This window comes from Sceloporus undulatus, chromosome 3 (genome assembly GCF_019175285.1).
Source record: "Sceloporus undulatus isolate JIND9_A2432 ecotype Alabama chromosome 3, SceUnd_v1.1, whole genome shotgun sequence".
Lineage (NCBI taxonomy): Eukaryota > Metazoa > Chordata > Lepidosauria > Squamata > Phrynosomatidae > Sceloporus > Sceloporus undulatus.
Genome location: NC_056524.1, coordinates 106,981,919 through 107,007,240, shown reverse-complemented (window position 1 = coordinate 107,007,240; position 25,322 = coordinate 106,981,919). Strand labels below are relative to the sequence as shown.

Here is a 25,322-nt window from a genome sequence, read left to right as displayed (position 1 = left end):
TAATAATAATAATAATAATAATAATAATAATAATAATAGATAGCTAATTTATTCCCTATAGAAACATTGCTCCTGATATGTTTGTATGCAAAAAAGTTTTTTTAAATCCCAAACAAATACCTTTATAGAATCTACATATTCCTTCTCTCAGTTCAGAAACATTAATCCAGCACTCCTTTCCTCAGAAAGCAATTACATTTCCATATACTTGGAAATTAGCCCCTTGTTATGTTTAAAGGGGCTTACTCCAAGATAAATGTACTGCTGCAATGGAACTGCAGCTTAAATCTGTAAGAATTCAAGCCATTCCCCCCTGACCACCTCTACTTTTACCTTAAGTGGGCAGCAAACATTTCATCATAGGGTGGCTCCAGAACTTGTTGACATTTTTCTTCTGGAGATGAAAGCTAGTAATAAAATAAATTCAATTGGAAAAAGGATACTTTGGCTGCTGCCACACTGCAGAATTAATATAGTTTGACACTACTTTAACTGTCACAGGTCCATCCTGTGGAATCCTGGGATTTGAAGTTTATTTTGGCCCCAGAGTTCTCTGACAGAGAAAGTTAAATAGTTCACAAACTACAAATCCCAGAATTCCATAGCACTGAGCCATGACAGTTAAGGCTGTGTCAAGCTGCATTATTTCTGAAATGTAGACACAGCCTTTGTTATACATAAATGAATATGAAAACAGTCAGATTGAAAGAAGGTAACCCGAACTATGGCCCAAAACACACTGCAGAGATAATCCAGTCTGAGACTGTTTTAATTGCCCTGGCTCAATGCTAGGGCATTCTGGGAAATGTTGTTTTGTATGACATTTAGCCTTCTCTGTCAGAGAGCTTTGGTGGCACAATACACTACAGTTCCCAGGATTCTCTAGCACTGGACCAGGGCAGTTAAAGCAATCTCAAACTGGATTATTTCTGCAGTGTGTTTTGATCCTAGGTTTCTTAAGGCACTTGGACTATCAATTCAACTATGTACAAAAGTACTGAAATAAACACCAAAGAGAGTTATTCACTTTTAAATGGGGCAGCTCTGACTTGCATAACCATCACTGCATTCACTTAAAAACACTTTCAGTAGATGGCATGCATGTGAATGACTATAATCAGATCCATGAGAGCAAGCTTATCTTCTTAAATGACTAGCACAAATCATACATACAAATCATATCTCAAGATCAGAAAATAACTATAAATGAAAATTTTAAAAATAAGATGTTCAAAAGCTAACCAAATAACAAAATTCCCTGCCAGAGGAATCATGTAGTCTGAAAATGACCATGATAACAAAAATAATACAAAACATTCATTTTAAAATGGAAATAACATGGTCCAGAATTCTATAGATTTTTCAAAGCTGAATCTTCTAGGGCCTTTCACATATCTCCTCAGTGTTTACCAAGGGGAAATTTGATCTTGAGAAGGCAAATAAAACAGCAGTTTAGGGAAGTCAGCAACATACATACAAATACGTAATTGTTTAGTAATTACTGTGGAGATAAGGCAGAGTTAGGCAGGCTGAGAGAGGCCCTGGCAACACCCAGCCAGGACGAGTTAGAAGTGGATAAAAATAGTGCACCCATTACATGCTACCAACATTGGGGCGGGATTATTTTTGGACCCCCTTTGAGTGGTTTGGAGAAAAAGTAGGTACCTATCACAAATCGGTGGCAGTGATGGGATAACAAAACTCATTTGAAACCGCTTTAACTGCCCTGACTCAGTGCTAGAGAATTCTGGGAACTATAGTTTTGTGAGGCATTTGGCCTTCTCTGTCAGAGAGCTCTGGTGCCACCACAAACTACAGTTCCCAGGGTTCTCTAGCACTGAGCCAGGGCAGTTAAAGCGGTCTTGAACTGGATTATTTCTGCAGTGTGTTTCGGATTTTTGTGTTCTACAGTAGTGCAACAGACCTCCAGTTTAACAAAAAGGCACAGAATTGGGCTAGATGATCTCTGAATACAGTTCCAGTTCTGTCTAGATATGTTTAGTCAAAGATAATCCATGTCTGGCAAATAGATTTACTTTTAGGTAGGTCTACATAGATTGCAGCCATCGTCTCTTACCTGAAGTCTAGGATTTGCAACATGGGGATGTTTAAATGACACTAGTTCTGCACAAAACAAGCCATCTCTGCTGTCAATAGATTCTAACACCTGGAAAAAAATAGGGGGAAAATATTGTGAAAGGAAGTTTATAATATTAGCATTACAACAGAAGCAATAAGAAGATGTCTTGCTTGTTTTGACTACTGCTATAATTATGAAGGGGGTGAGACAACTCAACTGGCGTCACTAGAAGAGAATGTTGTATTCTTCCATGAAGCAGAACTGTGACCTAAGTACCAAATCCTTTTAGGATTAAAAAAAATGGGACCATGGTTAGTAAAAGATTTCAGTGCAGGAACAATGGTAAGTAATTAAAGTGATTTTTCATCTAATCTGTTTCTTGCTAATGAAAGATAAATAATAATTTAAAATGTATTAATCATCGCCACTTAGTTGTTTTAGTTCAGGGCTCAAAGAGCTATACCCTGGCACAGATCTAAGGATATCATGAGGTAGGCCAACATTATCCCACACTGAAGGAGGGACTTCAGCTAAAGAGTAGTGATTCGTTTATTACTAACCAGTGAGTTTTGTGTCTGAGCTGAAATTCAAAATGTGGGGCCTGTTACAGACTGCCAAAATAAAGCTGCTTCAGGTCTCTTTGAAGGTATGCTGCTTAAAGGATGAATGCATCCTAAGAATCTGGAAGCTGCACCAAAGCTTCACTCCGGTGCTTAGGAATGGAGTGTGGCTTTGGTGCGACCTCTGGACTCTTAGGACCCATGCATCATTTAAATAGCTTACCTCCAAAGAGACCTGAAGCAGCTTTATTTTGGCAGTCTGTAACAGGCCCCAGTTTCATAAATCATTTAACTGCTACTTGATACCAGTTCTCTCTCTTTCTCTCTCTCAGAAAAAGCATAGTGAATAATGAATAACAATTCCTTCAGAGAAAGAGAGAAATTAAATAACTCAAAATGCAATGGCCAGAATCAAATGTTTCTTATCAACAGTTTAGTAAATAAAAGTAATGTTTTTAACAAGCAATATCACGAGAGTGTTGAAAATTATATGTTCCTGTTGTTTCGCTGTACCTTCAATAAAGCACTGTTAAGTTTCTGAAGCTCTGTTGCACAACTGAGATGAGGAGGATTGGCAAAAGATACTGTAACAATTGAACCACAACAGTTGAGAAGTAGTTAAAATTATGCCTACCTGCTGCAGATACTGGTTTATACTGATGTGCGCCATTGAAAGTATGCTGATCAAAAGCAAACACAAACCTCATACTGAAAAGATAACGAAAATAAAAGTATTAGGCACACTTGCAGTGTTACAATAATTAGGCTGTTGTCAAATACAGGTAAAGCCAACTAGAAATGGCAGCTAATTTAAGACTCTGTGGCTAGACTACAGGTTGGCAGCATGAGCTTTCATAGACTTCAGTCTACTTCCTCAGATTCAGCTGGAATGATGATGATGATCATGATGATGATGATAATGTAGAGAGGTCTTGTAGCCCCTTTGAGACTAACTGAAAGAAAGAAGTTGGCAGCATGAGCTTTCGTTGACTTCAGTCTACTTCTTCAGATGGATTTGGTGGAATGCAAACCAGAGACAGGCGTATACAAGCCATTAGTATGTGAGAATGTCAATTCAAATTCAACATCCTTTGTGCATGGAAATGAATCCGCAAGTCCAGTTTTAACGATGCACCTGAGGAAGTAGACCGAAGTCTACAAAAGCTCATGCTGCCCACTTCTTGCTTTCAGTCAGTCTCAAAAAGGTCCTACAAGATCTCTCTAGGTACTCAATAGGGAGCCAGCCAACTGATTTAATGATCTAGTCAGGACTAGCAATAGGATTTTAAGGGCTCTGTGTCCAAGAGCCCTCTGCCACTATTCACTTGTTTGATACTGTACAGGCAAATTGCACTGTCTTTTGAGGGTGGTACGACTACAGCCAGCATGATGTGGTGGTTTTGAGTGGTGGACTGTGACTCCGGAGAGCTGGGTTCGAATCCTTGTTCGGCCATGACCTTGGGCAGGTCACACTCTCTCAGCCTCAGGGGAAGACCATGGCAACCCTCCTCTGGGCAAACCTTGCCAAGAAAACCCCCATAATAGGGCTGCATCCACACTGGAGAAATAAACTCAGTTTGGCACCGCTTTAACCGTGTCTTGGCTTCAAGGCTATGGAATTCTGGGAGTTGGCGTGTGTTGCTCCGCTCTGGACCCCACCACGCACTCCAACTCCCAGAATTCCATAGCCTTGAGCCAGAAAAAAGAGTTAAAGCGGTGCCAAACCGGTTTTATTTCTCCAGTGTGGATGCAGCCCTATCATGGGGGTTTTCTTGGCAAGGTTTGTGTGTCTCATAGTCTACTACCATAGTCTACAACGCGCATGCGCACAGTTTTAACAACACCAGCTCACTGTCTATACTGTATATAACCTCAATATATATCTTTATTATCCCCTCTGCCTACCGTTAACCCGAGCCACATACGTCACAATGGAACGCGCTTCGGTTCATCTGGAGAGACGCAGAACACAGCTTTTTAAAAAAAATAACGAACTTCCTTTCTGATGACGTAAGCCCCGCTTCTTCGCGGATTGGCTATCGCCACTAAAAGGCCCCGCCTACTACCCCATCGGCGCGCGACGGTGGGTGTGGCCTCTTCTGTTGCTCGGGCAGGGGGCGGGGCTACGCATGACGTCAAAGCTTGTGAGGGCGGCTTAGAGAGTAAAGGGGTTTTTTTTTTCTGTGGCTGCCTAATGGTTGTGTACTTTAGAGACGCTCCCTGCAGGGCTAATGGGATGTAAAGTGACAGGATCTGGGAAGCTAAATTTGTGCTGGTCTGTTCCAGTGCTTCCCCAACCTTTGGTCTTCCATTTGTTTTGGACTCCATCTCCCAGAAACCCCACCCAACTTGGCCAACAGCCAGGAATTATGGGAGCTGGAGTCCAAACCATCTGGAGGACCAAAGATTGGGAACCATTGCATAGGCTGTTCCTGCCCCCCCCCCAAGGCACTTACCAGTAAACTTGCATTGGCCTCCGAGGAAACACAACCAGTGAGTCCCAATCTTTTGCCTTCCAGGCTTTTTGGACTTCAGTTCCCAGAATCCCCAGCCAGGTTGGCCAGCAGCTAGGAATTCTGGGAGCTGAAGTCCAACAGGTCTGGAAGACCAATGTTGGAAAACCACTGAAGTAGACTAAGGTCCAAAACCCACTGCAGAAATAATCCACTTTGAGAGTGCTTTAACTGCCTTGGCTCAATGCGGGGGAATCATGGGAATTGTAGTTTGTTGTGGCACCAGAGCTCTCTGACAGATAAGAGCTAAATGTCTCACAAAACTACAGTTCCCTGAATTTTGTAGCATTGAGCCAGGGCAGTTAAAGCGGTCTCAGACTGGATTATTTCTGCAGTGTGTTTGGGACCCAAGTCTAGGGAAGCTTTTGCTACAACTTCTGTCGCACAGTTATGTCTCAAAAGATGTGACAAGAAGATCCCTTTGCATAAATGATATTCCAGACTAACACAGGTGTAAGCCCCACAGGGCTTGCTGTTGTTAATGGCCTTTGAGACAACCCAGACTCATGGTGACCCCTGTGGATATCTCCAAGGCACCTATCATCCATTGCTCTGCCTGTAAATTCAGGCCTGTGACCTTCCTGAGTCTATCCATCCTGCATGTAGTCTTATCTGTCTACTGCCTTCCACCTTTCCTAGCATTGTTATCTTTTCTAATTAGTTGTGCCTTCGCATGATGTGGCCAAAGTGCGAGAGCCTCAATTTGACCATCTTGGCTTCTAGGGAGAGTTCAGGCTTGATCTGTTCAAGGAGCCATCTGTTTCTTTTTGGCTGTCCACTGTATCCTAAGCACTCTTCTCCAGCACCACATCTCAAATGAGTTTTTCTTTTTATCCATATTCTTCACAGTCCAGATCTCACATCCATACATGGCAATGGGGAAATATAATGTGTTGTATGGTTCTAACTTTAGTGTTCATCTGTATATCTTTACTCCTTACAATCTTGTCTAGTTCTTTCATGTCTGCCCTTCCCATTCCTAGTCTTCTTCTTATTTATTGACTGCAGTCACCATTCAGATCAATCTTTGATCCAAAGTATGGGAACTCCTTGAGAGCCATCATGGTGCAGTGGTTAGAGATCTGGGTTGTGACTCTGGGGGAGGACAGGGTCTCATTCCCCACTTGAGCATAAAAACCCACTGGGTGACTTTGGGCAAGTCACACTCTCTCAGCCTCATTGGAAGGCAATCGCAAACCTCCACTGAAGAAACCTGATGAGAAAACCACATGATCCTTAGCAGTCACCATAAATCAGAAATGACTTGAAGGCACACAACAACAAACAGGAACTCTATTTCAATTTCCTCATTGTCTAGGTTAAATTTATGTGGATCCACTGGCAGAGTGACCAGACATCCTCTTTTTCCAGGACGTGTCCTTTCAGCTTTCTATCAAGGAGAAATTTCAAAGTGTCCTCCTGCTCAAAATGGTGGTCCTTTCAGAATCTCTCTTGGACAGGAATCTGAAAGGTAGGAAAGAGCCTGGAAAAGGAGGACATCTGGTCACCCTGAGTTAAAATCACTCACAGAAATATAAATCCATGCTTTTTTAGTCATCCTCAAAATGGAGAGCACTTTAGAATTCCTCCTGGACAGAAAGACTGAAATGGAGGGTGTGTCTTGGAAAAGGAGGATCACTCCTATAAATGTAAATTCATGCCTCTGAGTCCTGCTCAAAATGGCAATTTTGGAATCCTGCAGGGACATGAAGTTGAATTGGAAGCCAGGTCTTGGAAAAAAGGAGGAGGTCTGGTCACCCTGAGCTTAAAACACTCATAGAAATGTAAATTCATGCCTCTTAGTTCTGCTCAAAATGGAGGATCCTTTGGAATCCCTCCTGGACAGAAGACTGAAATGGAAAACAGGACTTGGAAAAGAAAGGAGGACACGTCTGGTTACCCTGAACCAAAACCACTCCTAGAAATGTAAAACAAGCCTGCTCAAAATGGAGGAGATTTAAGGACAGGCCCTAGAAAAGAAAGGAGGGCCGTGTCTGATTTATAGAAATGTAAAGCCATGCCTCTTTAGTCCTGCTCAAAATGGAGGACCTTTTGGAAGTCCTCCTGGACAGGTTGAAATGGAGGACAGGTTTTGGGGGAAGACACTCATAGCAATGTAAATCCATGCTTCTTAGTCTTGCTCAAAATGGAGGAGATTTCAGAATCCCTCATGGACCCAAGGCTGAAATTAAGGACAGACCCTAGAAAAGAAAGGAGGGCCATGTCTGATTTTTAGAAATGTAAATCCATGCTTCTTAGTCCTGCTCAAAATGGAAGATCTTTTGTTATCCCCCAGGGTCAGAAGGTGAAATGGAGGGCAGGTCTTGGGAGCGGGGGAAGGAAGGCCAAGTCTGGCCACCCTGAGCTTGAATCACTCATAGAAATGTAAATCCATGCTTCTTAGTTCTGCTCAAAATGGAGGAGATTTTGGCATTTCTCTTGGACAGGAGGCTCAAAGGGAGGCCAGGCCCTGGAAAAGAAAGGAGGACCAGCTCTGATTTATAGAACTATAAATCCATGCTTCTTTAGTCCTGCTCAAAATGGAGGAGATTTTGTAATCCCTCAGGGGCAGAAGGCTAAAATGGAGGGCAGGTCCTGGAACAGAAAGGAGGACCAAGTCTGGTCACCCTGAGCCAAAACCACTCCTAGAAATATAAAGTAGCCCTGCTCAAAATGGAGGAGATTTTGTAAGCCCTCATGGTCCATGGACAGAAGGTTGAGATGGAAGACAGGTAGGTCTTGGAGGCCGGGGGGGGGGGGGGGGGGAGAGAAGGAGGACCACCCTGAGCTTCAATCACTCAAAGCAATGTAACTCCATTCTTCTTAGCCCTGCTCAAAATGGAGGACGTTTGAGAGTCAGGCAGCTCCTGGGCAGGGAAGGAAGAAAGGAAGGAAGGAAGGAAGGCAGGCAGGCAGGCTTATGCCTTGGCTTGTCCTGGCCCCCTTCCATCCTCGCTCGCCCTGTGACTGGAGGCCTAGCCCTCCTTCCTTCCTCCTCCCTTGGACCGGGAACGGTGTTTGCCGGCTGCCTGGGGAGGCGCAGCCGCCTCTCTCTCCTCCTTCTTCCCCTCAGCTGTGCGCGAGCGATTAGCCAAAGGACGAGGGCGACGGAGGAGCCATTTTGTGAGGGGCCCCTTCTTCCTGGGGCGAAGGAGGAGGATGGGTCTGGCCTTTGGGCGCCACGGCGGCGTCCCCTGGGCAGCGAAGGAGGAGGAAGAGGAGGAGGAGGAGGCGGCTCAGTGCTGCCTCTGCTGAGGCAGGAGGAGGAGGAGTGTGTTTGTGTGGGTTGTGTTGTTTGCGTGTGTCTCTCGCCCAACATGGCCGGCCAGCCCCAGAAGCAGAAGCAGGGGCACACCAATGGACTCAGCAAGGCCCTGGCAGCAGCCCCTTCCAGGAAACTGGTCATCAAGAACTTCAGAGGTGGGTCAGAGAGAGAGAGAGAGAGGACTGAAACACACTGCAGGAGAACAACCCACTTTCAGACTGGATTCACTTGCCTAGGCTCAAGGCTGTGGAATTCTGGGAGTTGGAGTTTGTTGTGGGGCCCGCCCCACAACAAACTCCAACTCCCAGAATTCCACAGCCTTGAGCCAAGAAGGCAAGTTAATGCACTCCCAAAGTGGGTTGTTCCTGCAGTGTGGATGCAGCCCAGAAAAGGCTAAGCGTCTCACAGGACTACAGTCCCCATGATCCCCTAGCATTGAGCCAAGGCAGTTAATGCCCTCTCAAACTGGGTTATTATTTTTTTCTCAGAAAAGGCTAAAATGCCTCAGAAAACTACAGTTCCCAGGAGTCCCTAGCATTCAGCCAGGGGCCAGTTAAAGAGGTCCCAAACTGGGTTATTTCTGCAGTGTGTTTTGGATCCAAGACTACTGTACCGTCCTTTTCCTCACGTAGTTTCAAATCATACAAGGAAAAGGAGACGTGTTATAAAAGTCATCTGCTTAGTAAGGGTGCAGTCTACACTGCAGAAATAAGGCAGTTCGACACCACTTTAAGTGCTGTAACTCCATCCCGTGGACTCCCAGGGTTTGTAGTTTTTGCAGGCCTTCTCCACCAAAGAGTGCAGGTGCCTCACTAAACTACAGATCCCAGGATTCTGTAGGATGGAGCCATGGCAGTTAAAACGGGGTCAGAGTGCTTTATATAACGCATGCCTCCTGCCCTGTGGAGTCCTCCTGTGTTGTTGTTGTTGTTGTTGTTGCTGTTATGTGCCTTCAAGTACAGTGACCCTAAGGTGAACCTGTCATGGGGTTTTCTTGGCAAGGTTTGTTCAGAGGAAGTTTGTCATTGCCTTCCCCTGAGGCTGAGAGGGTGTGACTTGCCCAAGGTGGGTTTTGTGGCCAAGCAAGGAATCAATCCATTCTGCCATCCTCTGAGGCAGACAATTCAATGGGGTGCTTAGTTTTATTATTTCATTTACCCTGTTCTCTTTCCCCATGTTGATGATGTGTTCAGGCGCAAAGGAGGGCAGGGATCTTATGCCTCTAATAGCTGGGAAGAAGAGGGAGTTATGACAGGAATTAGCCCTTTAGGTGACAAGTTAAAGATAGCTGCAACAATGCTGTCTTTTGCACAATCCCAAAAAGTGTGAGTGCACTGCTTAGCAACAGGAAATTTTCAAAGAACTGAGATCACAGTGCTGGTGGGTTACCCCATTGGTCTCCTGCTTGGACAGTGTGTTTTACCACGCAAGCCTTGTTTCCACGTGTTTTTGGGAGGACCAGTGAGTGTGCTGAATGCCTTAATAGCATTTCATTGGTTGAGAAGGAAACATGTAAATTCTTAGCCAAACCTCCCCAATTACATTGCGTTGTGTGATGCTGTAATTCTAATAAGTATGGTGTCCTGTGGAGTACAAAGATGGTCTTTTAAAGGGTAGCCCTACGCAGGCTTAGAAAATTTTTATGGTGACATTTTAATAGCGATGCTGAACATTCTGTTTCAAGATGAAACAAAATCAACATTTTTGCAAATACATTGAATAGATTGTTTTCAAATATATGGGATTCAAATACATTCTAGAGAGGTGGCTCCAAAGCACGCTTTGCAGAAATAATCCAGTTTGGTTTTAACTTCCATGGTTCAATGCTATGAAATACTGGGATTTATTATTTGTTGTGGCACCAGAGTTCTCTGACAGAGAAGGTTAAATATCTTACAAAACTACAAAACCACTTCCATAGGATTGAGCCATGGCAGTTAAAGCAGTGTCAAAGTGGATTATTTCTGCAGTGCATATGCACTCATGGTTTTGTGTCTGGATTGCAAATGTAAATGCTGATACTGATTTGCAAAAGCACCTCTGTCCACATTTAGGAGGTTTGTACCTTTTGCAGGAGGCAGCCTTGTTGACTTAATTCACTTGAATCACTACTAGATGTGTACCTTGTTTTTACAGTGTTGATCTGTCACCTACATTTGTGTGTATCTCAGTCCTCATTTGCAAATACTGTATGCCTCAGTGCAAGGAACAGTATACTCACATTGAGTCCTGGAGGCATGAATGTTGTTAAATAGACCAAGGATTCTGAGCAACTTCTTCTGGCCTAACATACAGGAATGAAAGCAAAGGTACTTGGCAGTTTGCCTAGGTCAGATCAGCACCTGGCAGTGAGCACAGGCCTCTCTGTTGACATGTGACATTCATTGCCCTTTCTTCACTTTATTTATTTATTTGGTATATTTTTGGACACCCCTCCAGTTATTGAGTGCTTGAGGAGACATACAGATAAGAATAATAGGATAGAACTACATCAGTTTACCAGACAACCCAGCCCTGAACATAGGTAAACGAGAAAACTCCATTACAGAAAATCAGAGACCATAAATAAAATCAGAGAGTAACATGAACATTGAAAGTCTGGCAGAATGGCACTGCCTCCACCAGCTGTGTAAATTTACCCTAACCTGCCTACAGTAAGATTTCCACAACTGAAGTGGTGCTACACAACTGGCAAATCTCACCTCTCTGAGTGGTTTTCAAAGGCCACTTTTCAAATAAAATAAAATAAAATCCTATGTGCTGAAACATGGATCAAGGCCTTAATTTATCAATGCAAATTTAAGGCAGACTCATACAGACTTGCTGTGGCTCTCACATCTTTTGGAAATGAAACTGGTCTGTGTTGCTGCTCTCATGGTGGCAGCTTGGGGTCCTATCTTTAGCTCCTCTGTTACTCCAATCTTGTTGAATTGCCTTTGTGCACTGTCTACCGAGTGCCAACAGCTGTTACAGTCACAATGTAAGGTCATATCCTTGTGTTACATATTAGTTCATTCCGTCAAAATACAACCCAGTCATTTCATACTTTCAGTCATTAACAGATTAGAAACCCTGGACATCATCTGATATATGAGTATTTAAAATGTGCCAGGAGGAATTGATCCATGTAAACCTAAAGTATACATAGTCTAATACTTCTTGCCTCATCCAGTCCTTCTATATAAAAACCTAGAGTGATAAAAATCCAAATGAGAAATTTCACTTTTCTGAACTTGGGGTTTGCAAAAGTTGGAAAGAACGTCATTTTTTTTTTATTTCCAGATTTATTTATTTTTTGCCTCCCTTCCCCATCATTGCTTGGCATATTGAAATGGAAACAGATTGATGGATATATAAATACATTTTAGGGTATATTATCTACAGAAACAATTCCAAATGTTTTTAGTCCAAACATTTTGCATGTTTACTCGTAGGAAAGTCTCCATATATTCAGTGTGGCTTTCTTGCACAGAATTGCACTCTTTGCTTATGCCTTGTTTTAATAATAAACCTTTTTGTCTTTCTAATTCCAGGTAATCCATTCTAAATAGGGAATTATTGGTTTACAAAAAATTAGGGAAAGATCCCAAATTTTATGTTTGTTTTTTGAAAGGAGAGCGCTTAAAATAGTCAGGGTGCCGAATGGTAGAAATCAACCCAGTCAAAGTCTTTATACTAATGAAATGTGCTGAACCTATTGGTGTGGTTGCGATTGAAGGACACAAATGCACACAATCAGCTTAAACTTTTTTTTCAGATAGGAAAAAGTGGCTCAGAAAAAGAAAGGATGAAATCTTGGCCCAGATTAATTTTGCAAGGCTATACCTTTTACCTCTTTAATAAGGTAATGATTGTAGCATAAGTGCTCAAGAAATGGGATAAACTGCCAACCACACATGCATATCTCACAACACGTGTATACTAAGCCTGCACATGTTTATTTGGGATTAAATCCTTCTGTATTTAGTAAGACTTAATTTCAAGCAAATGTGTAGGACTTAAGCCTTTGTAAGAGATTGTGATATAATAGTGTGAAATACCTTTGATGCAGATTGTGCACAGATAAGGGTACTTGTTAATTTATGTGTTATGTAGTTGGCACACAGTAGTGGTGCTAAAGGATCACAGATGCAGTGGTGTTTTGTTGTTTTTTTAAAAAAACTTTTCAGTGCAATTGTGTGAAACAGTGGTTGTAGTTTATATTAAGTTTGTGTTATATTTAAAAGGTGTATGTTTTTAACTCAGCTAGTTGTATTTTTAGTTATAAAACACATGCAATGATAACATGTATCACACCTATGCAGTATTCCTAGTCTATTCTCTCTTAAAATGTTCTTAGTTTATAAGCAACCAAACCTGAATGATCATAATGATTTTTTAAAAATATAAAGTTGTAATGTTAATGTACATTTTAAACTAATCCTGTGTCTCTTTTGCAGAGAGACCCACGTTGCCTGATAATTACACTCAGGAGACATGGCAGAAACTTCATGAAGCAGTCAGAGCAATTCAGAGTAGTACATATATTAAATATAATCTTGAAGAACTTTACCAAGTAAGAATGGCAAGCTATTTTTTAAAAGAAAATATATGAATAAGATGGGTGTTTTTGTTATAGTGGTTTGGGGCGTGTCATTTTAAATAAACATCAGGCCATGTAAAAATATTGCTCTCAAACAGTTGAGATACTTCAAAATCTTTGGTCCAAGCACGGTTTCTAGTATTTCTACCAAAGGCTAACCAAAATCTTACCCCCTGATACTTAATTTTCAATCTGTAGAGAAGTTTGCAAAGAGATCGCATGGGCCATCCAGTCCAACCCCATTCTGCCATGCAGGAAATCCAATCAAAGCATCCCCAATAGATGGCCATCTAGCCTCTGCTTAAAGACCTCCAAGGAAGGAAACTCCACTACACTCCGGGGGAGTTTGTTCCACTGTCGAACAGTCCTTACGGTCAGGAAGTTCTTCCTAATGTTCAGGTGGAATCTCTTTTCCTGTAGCTTGCATCCATTGTTCCAGGTCCTGTTCTCTGGAGCAGCAGAAAACAAGCTTGCTCCCTCCTCAATGTGACATCCCTTCAAATATTTAAACAGGCCTATCATATCACCTCTTAACCTTCTCTTCTCCAGGCTAAATATCCCCAGCTCCCTGAGTCGTTCCTCATAGGGCAAGGTTTCCAGACCTTTCACCATTTTAGTCACCCTCCTCTGGACACGCTCCAGTTTCTCAATGTCCTTTTTGAATTGTGGCGCCCAGAACTGGACGCAATATTCCAAGTGGGGCCTGACCAGAGCAGAATACAGTGGCACTATTACTTCTCTTGATCTAGACACTATACTTTTATTGATGCAGCCTAAAATTGCATCTTACATTGGACCCCTGTTATATGCTGGGTTTGGTTCCAGGTTCCCCCGCAGGTTACAAAATCGGTGGATGCTCAAGTCCCATTAAATATAATGACATAGCAAAATGGTGTCCTTTATAAAAAAAATGGAAAATCAAGTTTTGATATTTGAAATTTATACTTTTTTTGAACATTTTCAAACCATGGATTCTTGAATCCATGTATAAAAAATCCGTGTATAAGAAGGGCCGACTGTATTTAGATTTTCAATTACATAGGTGAGCTAGAATTAATTTTTTCTTTGAACATATTTTCCCTCTTGCCTGCATACTAGAATACATTGCAAGCAATCTTTGGAGTCTGCAGCCCAGAAATCCCACCCTATTCTTAACGCTAATAATTTCAGGGAAATTGATAAAAAAGACGTAACAAGCTTTTCCAGAATAGGTTAGGAAACCTTACTTTTCCATCATCAGGTAGTTTCTCCAAAATATGCTCCCCACAAAAATGCCTCAGACCTTGGGGGAAAGGAGGTGATGGCGATAGTTACTTGAATGTCAGGTGAGCAAGAATCTGAGTAACATGAGTTGACTCCATAAAATATGTGTGGTGACTGAAGAAAATGACAATAAATAAAGTGTCATCAAAACTCCTGAGCAGCTTTTCAGCACTTATTCTCAACCTTTCCTTCTTTTTTCTAAATGAGATACAGTGGGAATCAGGAGGGATATTAAAATTAGGCAGAATAAGATGGCTACCTTGGGTAGAAAGAAGCTGTAAGGCATCTCTGCGTAAGGCAAGGCTCCATTGAAATTGCATTTATTTCCAAATTGACCCCACTTCCTTTTTCTTTTGGAATGGTGATACATTCCTCCACATGTGAAAAAGTCCTCTGAAAAAACTTGCCAAGAAAAATTCATGATAGGTTTGCCTTATAGTTGACATAGGTCGGAAACGATTTGAAGGCACAAAGCAACAACACAAATCCTTGCTCTTCACTTCTCATTTTTCCCTTTCACTATGCCATCTGCAGCAAAATAGTGTCAACAGTTAAAATTAAGGAAGATGTTTTCTCTTCAACTTTCAGCTAAAGCGTTCAACTTAGAAAAAACGATTTAGTGTACTATAAACCTTTGGAGTATAACATGAAAAATATATGTAGAAGAAACTGTCTTTCCAGAATTTCTTACTGTTTAACATAATTTATTCAAGCTGCATTAATTTTCTTGAACTTACTTATTATGTGTTTTCCAGGCTGTCGAAAATGTCTGTTCTTACAAAGCATCGCCTACACTATACCGACAGTTAAGACAAGTTTGTGAAGATCATGTGAAAGCACAAATACTTCTATTTAGGGAATATCCTTTTATGACTATGCACACAGACACTCTGAGTGCCAGAGTCCTGTGCCACCTTAAAGACTAACCATTTTATTATGAGTTTCTCTGGTCTGTATCACACTTCATTAGATAAAGGAAGTCTTGGCCAAAATTTCTGGTATATACAGTACACATTATTCATTCATTTGTAAAATGTAAAAATCTGCTTTAGGGTTTGCAGCATATTGGTACCTTTTTTCTTCATTGCAAAACTATTGAAGTTACTGAAGTAATTTTCTGTGCATATTTTGTGTTGGATTTTCAAATAAGTTCCATGAGCATTGGCTTAGTTGTCATTAGCTTGTGTTCTAGAGTGAACAATTAATCGTGTCAATCTGAAACGATGAGATATTCAGGTTTTTCTTGGTCATCTGTTGCCATCTTCAGAAACAAATAATTTTTACTTTTTATGACTACAATAAGTCTGTATCAGGTTCTGAATTTTAATTTAAGAGTTTTTTTTAATGCTGTAAAGTTTCCTTGAAATTTTTGGGGGCTACTACAGTACAAATATATATATTCTTCCTATAGTTTGAGGAAGATCAGTCTGAAATTATGGTTCATAATTCAAGCTGCAGTCCTAACTTCTTTTTCAAACCTTTGATTTTACTGAATAAATGTGTTTTGCTGAATAAATGTGGTTACTAATATTATGTCTCAAAAATAATGGTACAGTATAGTTTTTCTTAACATATTCAGCACAGATTCTCTTGATAGTATTCTATTTTTGAAGAAAATAAATAAATGCTGGCAAGATCACTGCAGGCAAATGGTAAGTCAGGTGCATTGTGTATTCTTAAAAAAATAAGCCAGTTAAATCAAAGACAATGTCCATTAAATTGGCTTGACTGTTTTCATTGTTCAGTTTAATGTCTGACTGTCTGAAGATTCTGCCAAAATTAAACATGAAAATAAGTGTGAACTTTAATCTTGTATTACACTGCTAAATCAACTTTGACCTTTGTAGATCTTTAACAGTGTTCTGTAGCTTTAAGGTACAGAAAAAGCAATGCTGATATCTTAATTCAGTCATTATAAAAGGGCTGTGTTACAGTTCCTACAAAATTAAGCAGCTACTTATGAAAAAGCCTATAGCATTATTGATGGATGAACGGTAGGGCTTTCTGTGCTCTGCACAAGTATACATTCTCTGGATAGACAGGAGCAATCTACAAAAACCACTGGGTCTTCCACACGTGGGGAAAACCTAGTGTTTTCTGTGGGTTGCTCTGTTTTCTATACAAGAATGAATATTCAAGATATGTACCAACACCTCATTCAGTTCACTTCCTAACAGTGTTGCTTTTAGATTGTTTCTCACTATGTCTCTTACTGTGGGCTAGGTCCACAGTTAGTTTTATTTAGTCATGGCTAATTTAATTAGTGTTGGGCTAAGACTCAAGTAAGCTAGAATTCAAATCCCAGCTCAGCCATGGAAACTCACTGGGTGATCTTAGACAAGTTACATTCTATCCGTGCAAGAGGAAGACAGTGGCAAATCTCTGAATATGATAAGGTTGCCAATGCCAAAGGCCAGAGCTGACCTCAAGACACATAAGAACAACAACAATTTAATTTTCATTTACTTCAGTCCGGGGGTCACTAGTAGGGTATGGGGCTGCATCCCACACCAAATGATGACACTACTGATCCCCAAATATCTGCCTTTTGGCAGAAAAGAGCTGTGGTGTTCACCTGCTTCCCTTTGAATTGTTAAAGAGATGGTGTGAGTGAGACAAGGCTCAGTGAAAGGAGAAAGAAGAGGCCCCAGGTTTTTAAAGAAATTAAAATTTAATTTTTAAAAATAATTTTTATTATTTTTAAAATTCCTTTAAAAACACATCTTACCAAATATAACCACCTGAAACTATGTATATGTAAGTGCATTTAGGCTGTGTGCATGATATTGTAATTTAAAGGTATAATTTTAATTTTTCTAGTATTTTATGTCACAACTATTACCATTAGGTTCAGTGATATAGAGGAATTATGATTTATTAATAACATTAGTACAAAAATCATTACTAAAGATTCTGTATGGTGTGGTTTGGGATAAAGTCAATGGTGGAGGGGTGACACCATGAGTTATAACACTGGGTGACACCAACCCTAGTGACTCCATCCTTCAGTTTGTGAGTAAGGTCCAATCTCAGTATGGCTGCAACCCCTTTGTTCAGTAAGGAATTATTTTAAAGAGGAAGTAAAGAGAGTTAAATGTTGTTTAACGTTCCTACTTTTCTCTTAAGAAAAAGAATTTGCTAAAACAAGAGTGCTTAAGTTGCCATGTAACTTTACAAATAAGAACTTACATAACACTATGTTGTAGATACCAGCAGGCTGGCTTCAGAGCTCAATTGCACATTACCATAGCTTATTAACAGCTAGCTATTTGACAAATGGGAATGTGTAAAGTTGCCTTAAGTCAGGGGTAGGCAATCTTTTTGAGCCGGGGGCCGGGTTGCTGTCCCTCAGACAACTGGGGGGCCGAAGCCAATAAATAAATAAGTAAATAATTTTTAAAAATTTAAATAAATAAATAAACCGGGACAAATGTAGGACAACATTTTCAAATGGTGGATACTTTTTTTTAAAAAAAGTGGAGGACATTCAAAAAAATTTGCTGGTTTTTAAAAAAATGTTAATATAAATGCATGTTTCTGAGGCGTCTATAGACAATTGCCCCCCTTGCCCCTGCGCGTGAGAGGCCAAAGGCTCCAGCGGCAACCGGCGGCAGGACCGGGCTGGGGCCGGTCCCAAGGCCTCGCCGGGCCGCATCCAGCCCGCGGGCCGCAGGTTGCCTACCCCTGCCTTAAGTGCTTGAATTATGTAAAGTTGTGTTTTTTCCCTTACTTGAACAGTAGTGTTTAAACAAGATTGTAGAAAGGGACTGAGTTTAGGTTTGACGTATATGGTGCATGAACTCATTATTTTTGTGAAACCTCTAATTCTGTTGTTCTATTAAAGTTCTCAAAACAAAAAGCGGGCTTCCTTAAAATGCATGGGTATGGCATGGGGAAAGCATGAGTTTTCTGTTAAAACCTGAAAGAAAACCTGCTGCTAGGGACAGAGAAAGGAAAGGAAAAACCCTTATTGGGTAAATGTTTCCTTCTTGGCTCATAGGAGATTGATCTGAGTATTCATCCAGAACTGCAAAAGACAATGACCATATTACGAAGGTTTAATCTCTTTCCTTTACTGACAGACAAGAAAACAAGGCACATTCTCTCACTGATGTTTTTGATGGGAATACATTTTATGTCCCATTAGCCATCCAGAACCTACTCACTTGAAAGAACACTATCAAAACAATTGGAACTTTCAGCTAAATAAATATAACAGTGTAGGTGAGTTACCTGGTAGATACTGCAGATGGCAGAGCCCAAGAGAAAATATATGATGTAGCAGTTCTGTTTCCCCTCAGCCTCCTTTGTTTGCTAGTGAGGCATGAAACAATAAAAAAATAAAGTGAGAAAGAGCAGTCTGAGATAGGCTGTGTTGACAATGCAGAAATAATCCAGTTTGACACCACTTTAACTGCCATGGCCCAATGCTGTGGAATTCTGGGAATTGTAGTTTTGTCAGCCTTCTCTGACAGACAACTCTGGTTCCACAACAGGCTACAGTTCCCAAAATTCCATAGCACTGACCACAGCAGTTGAAGTGGTCTCGAACTGGACTGTTTCTGCAATGCGGATGCAGCCTGTGTCATACAGAAGCCTTGTCATTGTGATGCAGCAAGAGCAAACTTCTGTCAGACTCCCAAACTGGACCAATGATCTGAAGATGATTTGACAGTGTAATGCAGAAAGATGGCATGAAGCATCCTGACCTCTGTAGTCAAATATTCTACAAACTTTGTGTATTTATATAATTTATATACTGCTTGCTCCATCTAAAAAAATAGTAATTTAAATGATCAAATTAAGAAACCAAAGCAGATGCTGTTTTTTTAAAATGTAGTCATAGATGAAAATATTCATCAGTTACAAACATTTAAAACCAGAAAGGACTAGACTCAGCAATTTAAAAACTGCACAGCATAATCAGTCTTGGAAGTTGTAGATGAAGAGAAAGTCCTCAGTCAGTCTCCTAAAGCATATCACAGTTGGCATGTCCTAAGTACTGAGGGGAGGACATTGACCAAGTTAAGTGCCACCATGAAGAAAGCCTCCTTCTATTGATGCTTAGCGGCTAGAATGGAAGTATAGCAACAAGCAGAAAGGAGGTCATGCTTTATCATTGGATAACTAGGTGTTAACCTATGGTACGTACTGTTAATGGAAAACTCAAGAGAATTAAAGCACATGGATTCAATTCATTCATTTGGCATTTCTTTACTGAATATGCAAACAAGAGGGTTATTCATTACCAAACATATGTGCCTGTTAATGGAATGATAGTCTTAGTGGTCCAAGATAAGTTAGTTTTCTGTTAATTTCTTTATTTCTCTGTAACCTCTACTGCATTTTCTATTTATATAAATAATTGTTATTGCTGTGTTGATAAACTGGTGTTTCTTCAGTGTTCCCATTTTATGAATGTTGTCTGTCTTAAAGCTAAATAAAAAAGAGCCAGCTACCAGGTTGCTGCCATCTGTGCAACCATTCTTCCAGTAATCTTTGTAACTGTACAGTACAGATTTGTACTGGGGAAGGACAGCCAGGTAATCTGGCCCCAAATTTAAAACTTTATATGCTGATAAACAGACCTTGAATTTAAGTCAGTGGTTAATAGGCAGCCAGGGTAGTTGCTTCAATAGTGGGTACATTGTCTAACAATGTACCCCACTCACGTTATCCAGGTTCCATATTGTACACCACCTGCAGCATCCAGACCAATTACAAGTGTAGCACTGTTTTGACTACTGTAACACACTCTAATTGGGGGGTGCCTTTGAAGAGTGTTCGGAAACTTCAGCTGGTCCAAAGAGCTGCAGCCAAATAGTTAACAGGGGCAGGTTACAGAATGCCTCTGTGGAAACAGCTCCACTGGCTGCCAGCTTGTTTCCGGGCACAATTCAAGGTGCTGGTTATGACCTATAAATAGCTCAGATCCAGGCTGTTGTATTTCCCTGTATGAACTGGCCCAGGCTTTGCAAAAGGCCACCATCATAAGCACGGTTGGTAGGGACACGAGAAAGGGCCTTTTCTGTGGCTGCCCCTAGACTGTGGAACTCTCTGCCCAGGGAGGCCAGAATGGCCCCTTTTTCATTGGTCTTCTGCCGGCAGGCTAAGACCTACCTGTTTAGACATGCTTTTAAAACAGAAAGTTTTTAAAGCATGGGATGGGATGGCATTGTATTGTTTTAAAGTATTTTTACATTTTTATCTTTTAAATTGTATTTTATTATTTTAACATGTAACTTGTTTTAATATTGTAATAATTTAATTTAATTTTAATATACTACTTTTGTATGCTTTTAATTGTACATTTTTGTAATGTTGTGAACTGCTCTGAGTCCCTGTTTGGGGAAAGGGCAGGATATAAATAAATATAATGATAATGATAATATAAAGCACATTATCTAAGGTGTATTAGAAATACAAGGTTTCTAATGCAGAGACTACAATAGCACTGAGACCTTGTCCAGGAAAGGTAACAGGTGACATACAAGCCAAAACTGGTGATAGATGTTTCTTGGAGTAGAGGTCACTAACACTGAATCTAGGAAACCCTCAAATGGTACATTTGTTCTTTGGGGAAAACTACACAACAGACAAATTCCCCAGTACCCAGAACTTTTGAACTGTATAGTCCCTATTTTGTTAAGGTTCATTCTGATTTATGTTTTTTTACACACTAATTCAGAACAGGAGTATCTCATGCTTCAGTAGTCAGTGAACTAGATCTCAAAACTAATCATCATACTGATGACATCTCAGACATGTCTGCTAATGACTGTCCCCAGCATTTTCATATAGAAGTTAAATATCACTGAGGGCAAGATTATACTCTGTGGCACATGACAGTGTAGTTAGTTCCAATGCATTGTCTTCCAGTGCTGCTTTCTGACATAATCCCCTTTTGTAGGTACAGAACCTCTGTAAAATAGTGCTGCCAACTCATGGAGATAATTGGATGAATGCCATGTTCAACAGTTGTCAAAAGCCACTCAGAGATCAAGTCAACAAAATCATGTTGTTTCTGACTCACTCCCTCAAGATGCCATGTGTCAAGGCAACCATAGTCAATTCTTCCCCAGAACACAAGCCTGAATGCAAATTGAATTGAGCCAGGATAATTAATATCCTCAAACACAATGGAACCTCCCTCCCATAGGAATCCCATACCAGAGCACTAATCCCCAATCAGAGTTAAGGCTTGGAGTTCTGGATCCCTCCACGTAAGGGGAATTCAGCATATGCTGAAGCCCCATAGGAATTAATGGGGCTTGTGCCTGTGGCACATGGCGATGTGTGTGTGCTGCAGGCGCACACCCCATTAGTTCTTTGGGGGTGGCTTTCAGCATATGCTGATTACTGTACTAGTAAATGCTTTTCTTTGGTAAAATTACCACTCTTCGTTTCTTTCAAAATACAAATTATTTTGGGGTACGTTTTGGATGAATCATAATTCTGAATGTTGGTAGTGGATAGAAAATCAAGAACTGTCCATTATACATGTGTATGGTAAAAGGAACGTATAAAAAAGGAAAACTTATTCAAGACTCTGTTTTCTTCAGCCATACAAAGGAATTTCAAATTTTGGTCCATCAACTTCATCTGCTCATCCAGCTTCCAGCAGCAGAATTCTGTCAGCTCAATCCTCTCCTCTGTACGCTCCAAAGATTGTTGCATGACGGCCTGTTTCTGGGCAAGCTCATCATGTTTCTGGTCATTCTCTGTAGCAATGCACATGGCCTCCTTGATCCAAAGTTCTTACAAGGCAACCTTGCCTTCATTCTGGAAAGATCTCTGTTCAACAACTTGTTTGCACTGTTCACTCTCTTTTGTAAGGCTGTAGCAACGTGTTCTTGGATATGGTCCTGCTCCTCCTCTACAAGTTGGATGCAGTGGTTGAAGGGCACCTCAGCCTTTTTAAAACTCCCTTTTCTTTCTTCTGTATGAGAATCAATGGATGAACAGCCTTTTTCATGTGGTGGCCTGCTTTCTCTAGGTCGGGGTGGAAAACATGAATCACGGGCTCTTGTGCGACTTTTCCCACACTCAACAGCCTCAAGGAGATTGAGGCCCGTGCCGAGCTTGCAGAGAGAACAGTAGCTGAACTGAACAGAAAGGTTGAAGAATTGGAAGCAAGGTTGCTGGAGCATTAGAAATCTGAAATGCACCAAAGAGGAGCAACAGATGTTGAACCAGACCCTGGTCAACCTTAATGCACCATTTTGTGGTCTTTAAAACTATATTTCTGTTGGGGAACATGGCTGTGTCAAAATTATATTTCAGATTTTTAAAGTGATATTTTTTTCTTTCTAAACACACCTAACTGTTATCCTTTGCGCACCTCTGCCTTTTCTCTTTGTAAATTTTCATGCCTCCTTACTAAGAAACTGGCAGCTCTCCAGTCTGTCCCCCATGATAATCCATGAACCCCCCCCCCCCCCGGCCAAGTTTAATCTTGCTGTGTGCTCAGTTAAACGTTCATAGCTTTGGTATATGGGCAGTTTTGTGAGGAGAGGGCTGATTTTCTTTTTCCAGTGTGCTCTTCCTGATGTTAGGAGTTACCTTGCCCTATTGTCTTAAAAACAGAAAACTGGACATCAGCCGCCATGTTGCTTTCTGGTGTATTGAGACTTGATCTGCCAAGATGTATGCTTCTCTTGTGTTTCTGTCAACCCATCTAGGCCTTGAGGATGTGTGTACACCACAAAGGCTTTTAAGGGGCCAGTGTGGAGAAATGAGGAAACCATGTTTTGATACTAAAAAAAAGGGAAAGAAACTTTTGTCTTTTGTTTTGTTTTTAAATAATAAACGGAAGCATTCCCTTTTCTCCTAAAAAAGAAAGAAAAAACTTATTCTATTTTTAACTTTTTTTTTTTACAGATCATGATTAGAAGCATTTTTCTGTTTTTGGATCGTACTTACATACTTCAGAATTCAATGCTGCCATCTATTTGGTAGGTCCAGTGTCTGAATTTGTTTGCACCTGTACTACCAATTGGGAAGTAGTGTAGAGGATATTCATGACAGTAAATTAAAACTAGGTAAAACTTTCAGTAGCAATAACTTACACATCCCAGCTGCTGCTTGATTTATGACCCCAGCCTTTCTTATATATTCAAGGGGTGAACTAGAGCAGGAATTGTTTGGCTGGTGGAGAGGTGCAATCCGCTATCTAGTGATTAGTCCATGCACCAGCATCCGAGTCAGGTATCCAAAGTTCTCTTCTGTGTATTGTTGACTCCTCTCCTTTAATTCTGCCATGCCATCTCGAAGTGTTTTGGTCTCCCTTCCTTCATCTATAAGCTCTCTTTGTTTCTCTCTTTCTTAATTATCTACCTATTTAATTTAAGTTTCTTATTTATTAATCAGTGTTTAAAATATTGAGTACTGAGGTAGCGCCGGGGGGGGGGGGAGTGTATCCCAAATGCAAATTTCAGTGAGTGTGTAAAAGAGAAGGTAATAAACAAAATAACAGATTCCCAAAGCAGCGGGCAGCTGTTGATAAAAATATTCTTGAGAATGAACTGGAAACCAGACATTTGCAGCACAAGCATAACATAGGTAACGTATGTAGCTAATGTTTATCAATATAATAAATAAACTTTTGAAAGGATGTTTGCAGGCTATGTACTTTAGTACAATTCCAATTAATCTTTTATATTTTTACAGGGATATGGGACTAGAACTTTTCAGAATCCATATTATTAGTGATAAGCTAGTTCAGACTAAAACTATTGATGGAATTTTATTGTTGATTGAACGAGAACGGAATGGTGAAGCTGTGGATAGAAGCTTGTTGCGAAGTCTGTTAAGTATGCTGTCTGATTTGCAAGTAAGTATAATCCTTTTTACCTCCTTCCATTGGCTCTTGTATTGAAATGTGGACTAGTTTATACTATGATTTAAGGTGAACAACCCAATTTGAGACTGTTTGTAATCCTAATTTACTTTTTAAACAATAGTTAAGATTAATCACAGCTGTAAATTGATGTATAATATGAAATCAACATTTTGTAGTTAATGGAAGCAGAAGTTTCAGGTTTCTAGTTTCCTCTTTCTGGCTGTATTGGATAAGCAAAGGGGAAAGGGGATTCTATGAACATTAAATGTGAACAAACCCAGCCATCATATAAACTTGCTCAAATGACTTTTGCTCACTATAAACTCTCTGTCTACAAATAGGAGTGTTTCTTATAACAGTTTTTAAAGAATGAATCAAGATATAGATTATAAAATAACATGTTTAAAAAGTCTTTAGAAATTACATGACACCTTTTGTTGTTATGACTAGATACTAATTTAATAAACTATATCAGTATCTTTCTTAAATAGGTTTACAAAGACTCATTTGAACAAAGATTTTTGGAAGATACAAATCGTTTATATACTGCAGAAGGCCAAAGATTAATGCAAGAAAGAGAGGTATGAATTTCTTTGGGGAACTAATTTCAGAGTGACTGAACTCTTGCTTCTGTTGCTTATGCCAGAATCATTTAAACATCTGTACACATGTGAAATGAATGCTTACAATTCTTCATATTATAGCTCTGTAACTATTTTGTTATTGTATGTATATGTGTGTGTGAGAATAAGAGATTTTTCAGTGACATTTAAAGGGTTCTGTCAAAAGGAAATTAGATTGTATAAAAGTTATATAAGCAACCAAAACAAATTCGTTTCCACATGTCAGACAGCTTAAACACTTCCATCTTTCCCCTACCTGCTTGCCAACAAAACCCCTCTGTTAAGAGTAGTTTCATAATATAGATTAGCTCTCCTGAGTGAGGTCAAAGTAGTAAAGGACCTAGCTATTGAATAAATACAGGTAAAAGCAAAACAAAAAACAGGATTTTTGTTGACAAATGTTCTCTAATCAGTGTAGTGCAGGCAACTTTTGCTACAAAATTTTAACAAAATGTCATGGGATGAGACATAGCCCTGAAAATGAAAAGTTGTTTAGGCCTGTTACAGACTGCCAAAATAAAGCTGCTTCGGGTCTCTTTGGAGGTATGCTGTTTAAATGATGCATGCAGCCTAAGAGTCCGGAAGCTGCACCAAA

General features: G+C 40.3%; 2 protein-coding genes across 5 annotated transcripts in view; one reads left to right on the top strand and one right to left on the bottom strand.

Moving 5' to 3' along the window:
- The window catches only part of PCID2 (PCI domain containing 2), an 18,715-nt gene extending 14,017 nt beyond the window's left edge, over positions 1 to 4,698 (bottom strand). For 2 of the 4 annotated variants that reach the window (XM_042459326.1, XM_042459328.1), the window contains exons 1-4: positions 4,546 to 4,698; positions 3,275 to 3,348; positions 2,078 to 2,167; positions 334 to 407 (exon numbers count right to left, since the gene is read on the bottom strand). In XM_042459326.1, coding sequence (XP_042315260.1) covers positions 334 to 407; positions 2,078 to 2,167; positions 3,275 to 3,310 — 200 coding nt within the window. In that variant the 5' untranslated portion in view covers positions 3,311 to 3,348; positions 4,546 to 4,698. Of the gene's footprint in view, positions 1 to 333; positions 408 to 2,077; positions 2,168 to 3,274; positions 3,349 to 4,545 lie in introns of those variants that run through there. The other 2 variants (XM_042459327.1, XM_042459329.1) reach the window with 2 other exon arrangements.
- Positions 4,699 to 8,171: 3,473 nt separating this feature from the next.
- Positions 8,172 to 25,322, top strand: part of LOC121926386 (cullin-4A-like) — a 41,692-nt gene continuing 24,541 nt past the window's right edge. Inside the window, 7 exon segments of the mRNA XM_042459322.1 lie at positions 8,172 to 8,573; positions 12,858 to 12,973; positions 15,019 to 15,122; positions 15,846 to 15,915; positions 23,144 to 23,217; positions 23,933 to 24,095; positions 24,596 to 24,685. Coding sequence (XP_042315256.1) covers positions 8,471 to 8,573; positions 12,858 to 12,973; positions 15,019 to 15,122; positions 15,846 to 15,915; positions 23,144 to 23,217; positions 23,933 to 24,095; positions 24,596 to 24,685 — 720 coding nt within the window. The 5' untranslated portion in view covers positions 8,172 to 8,470.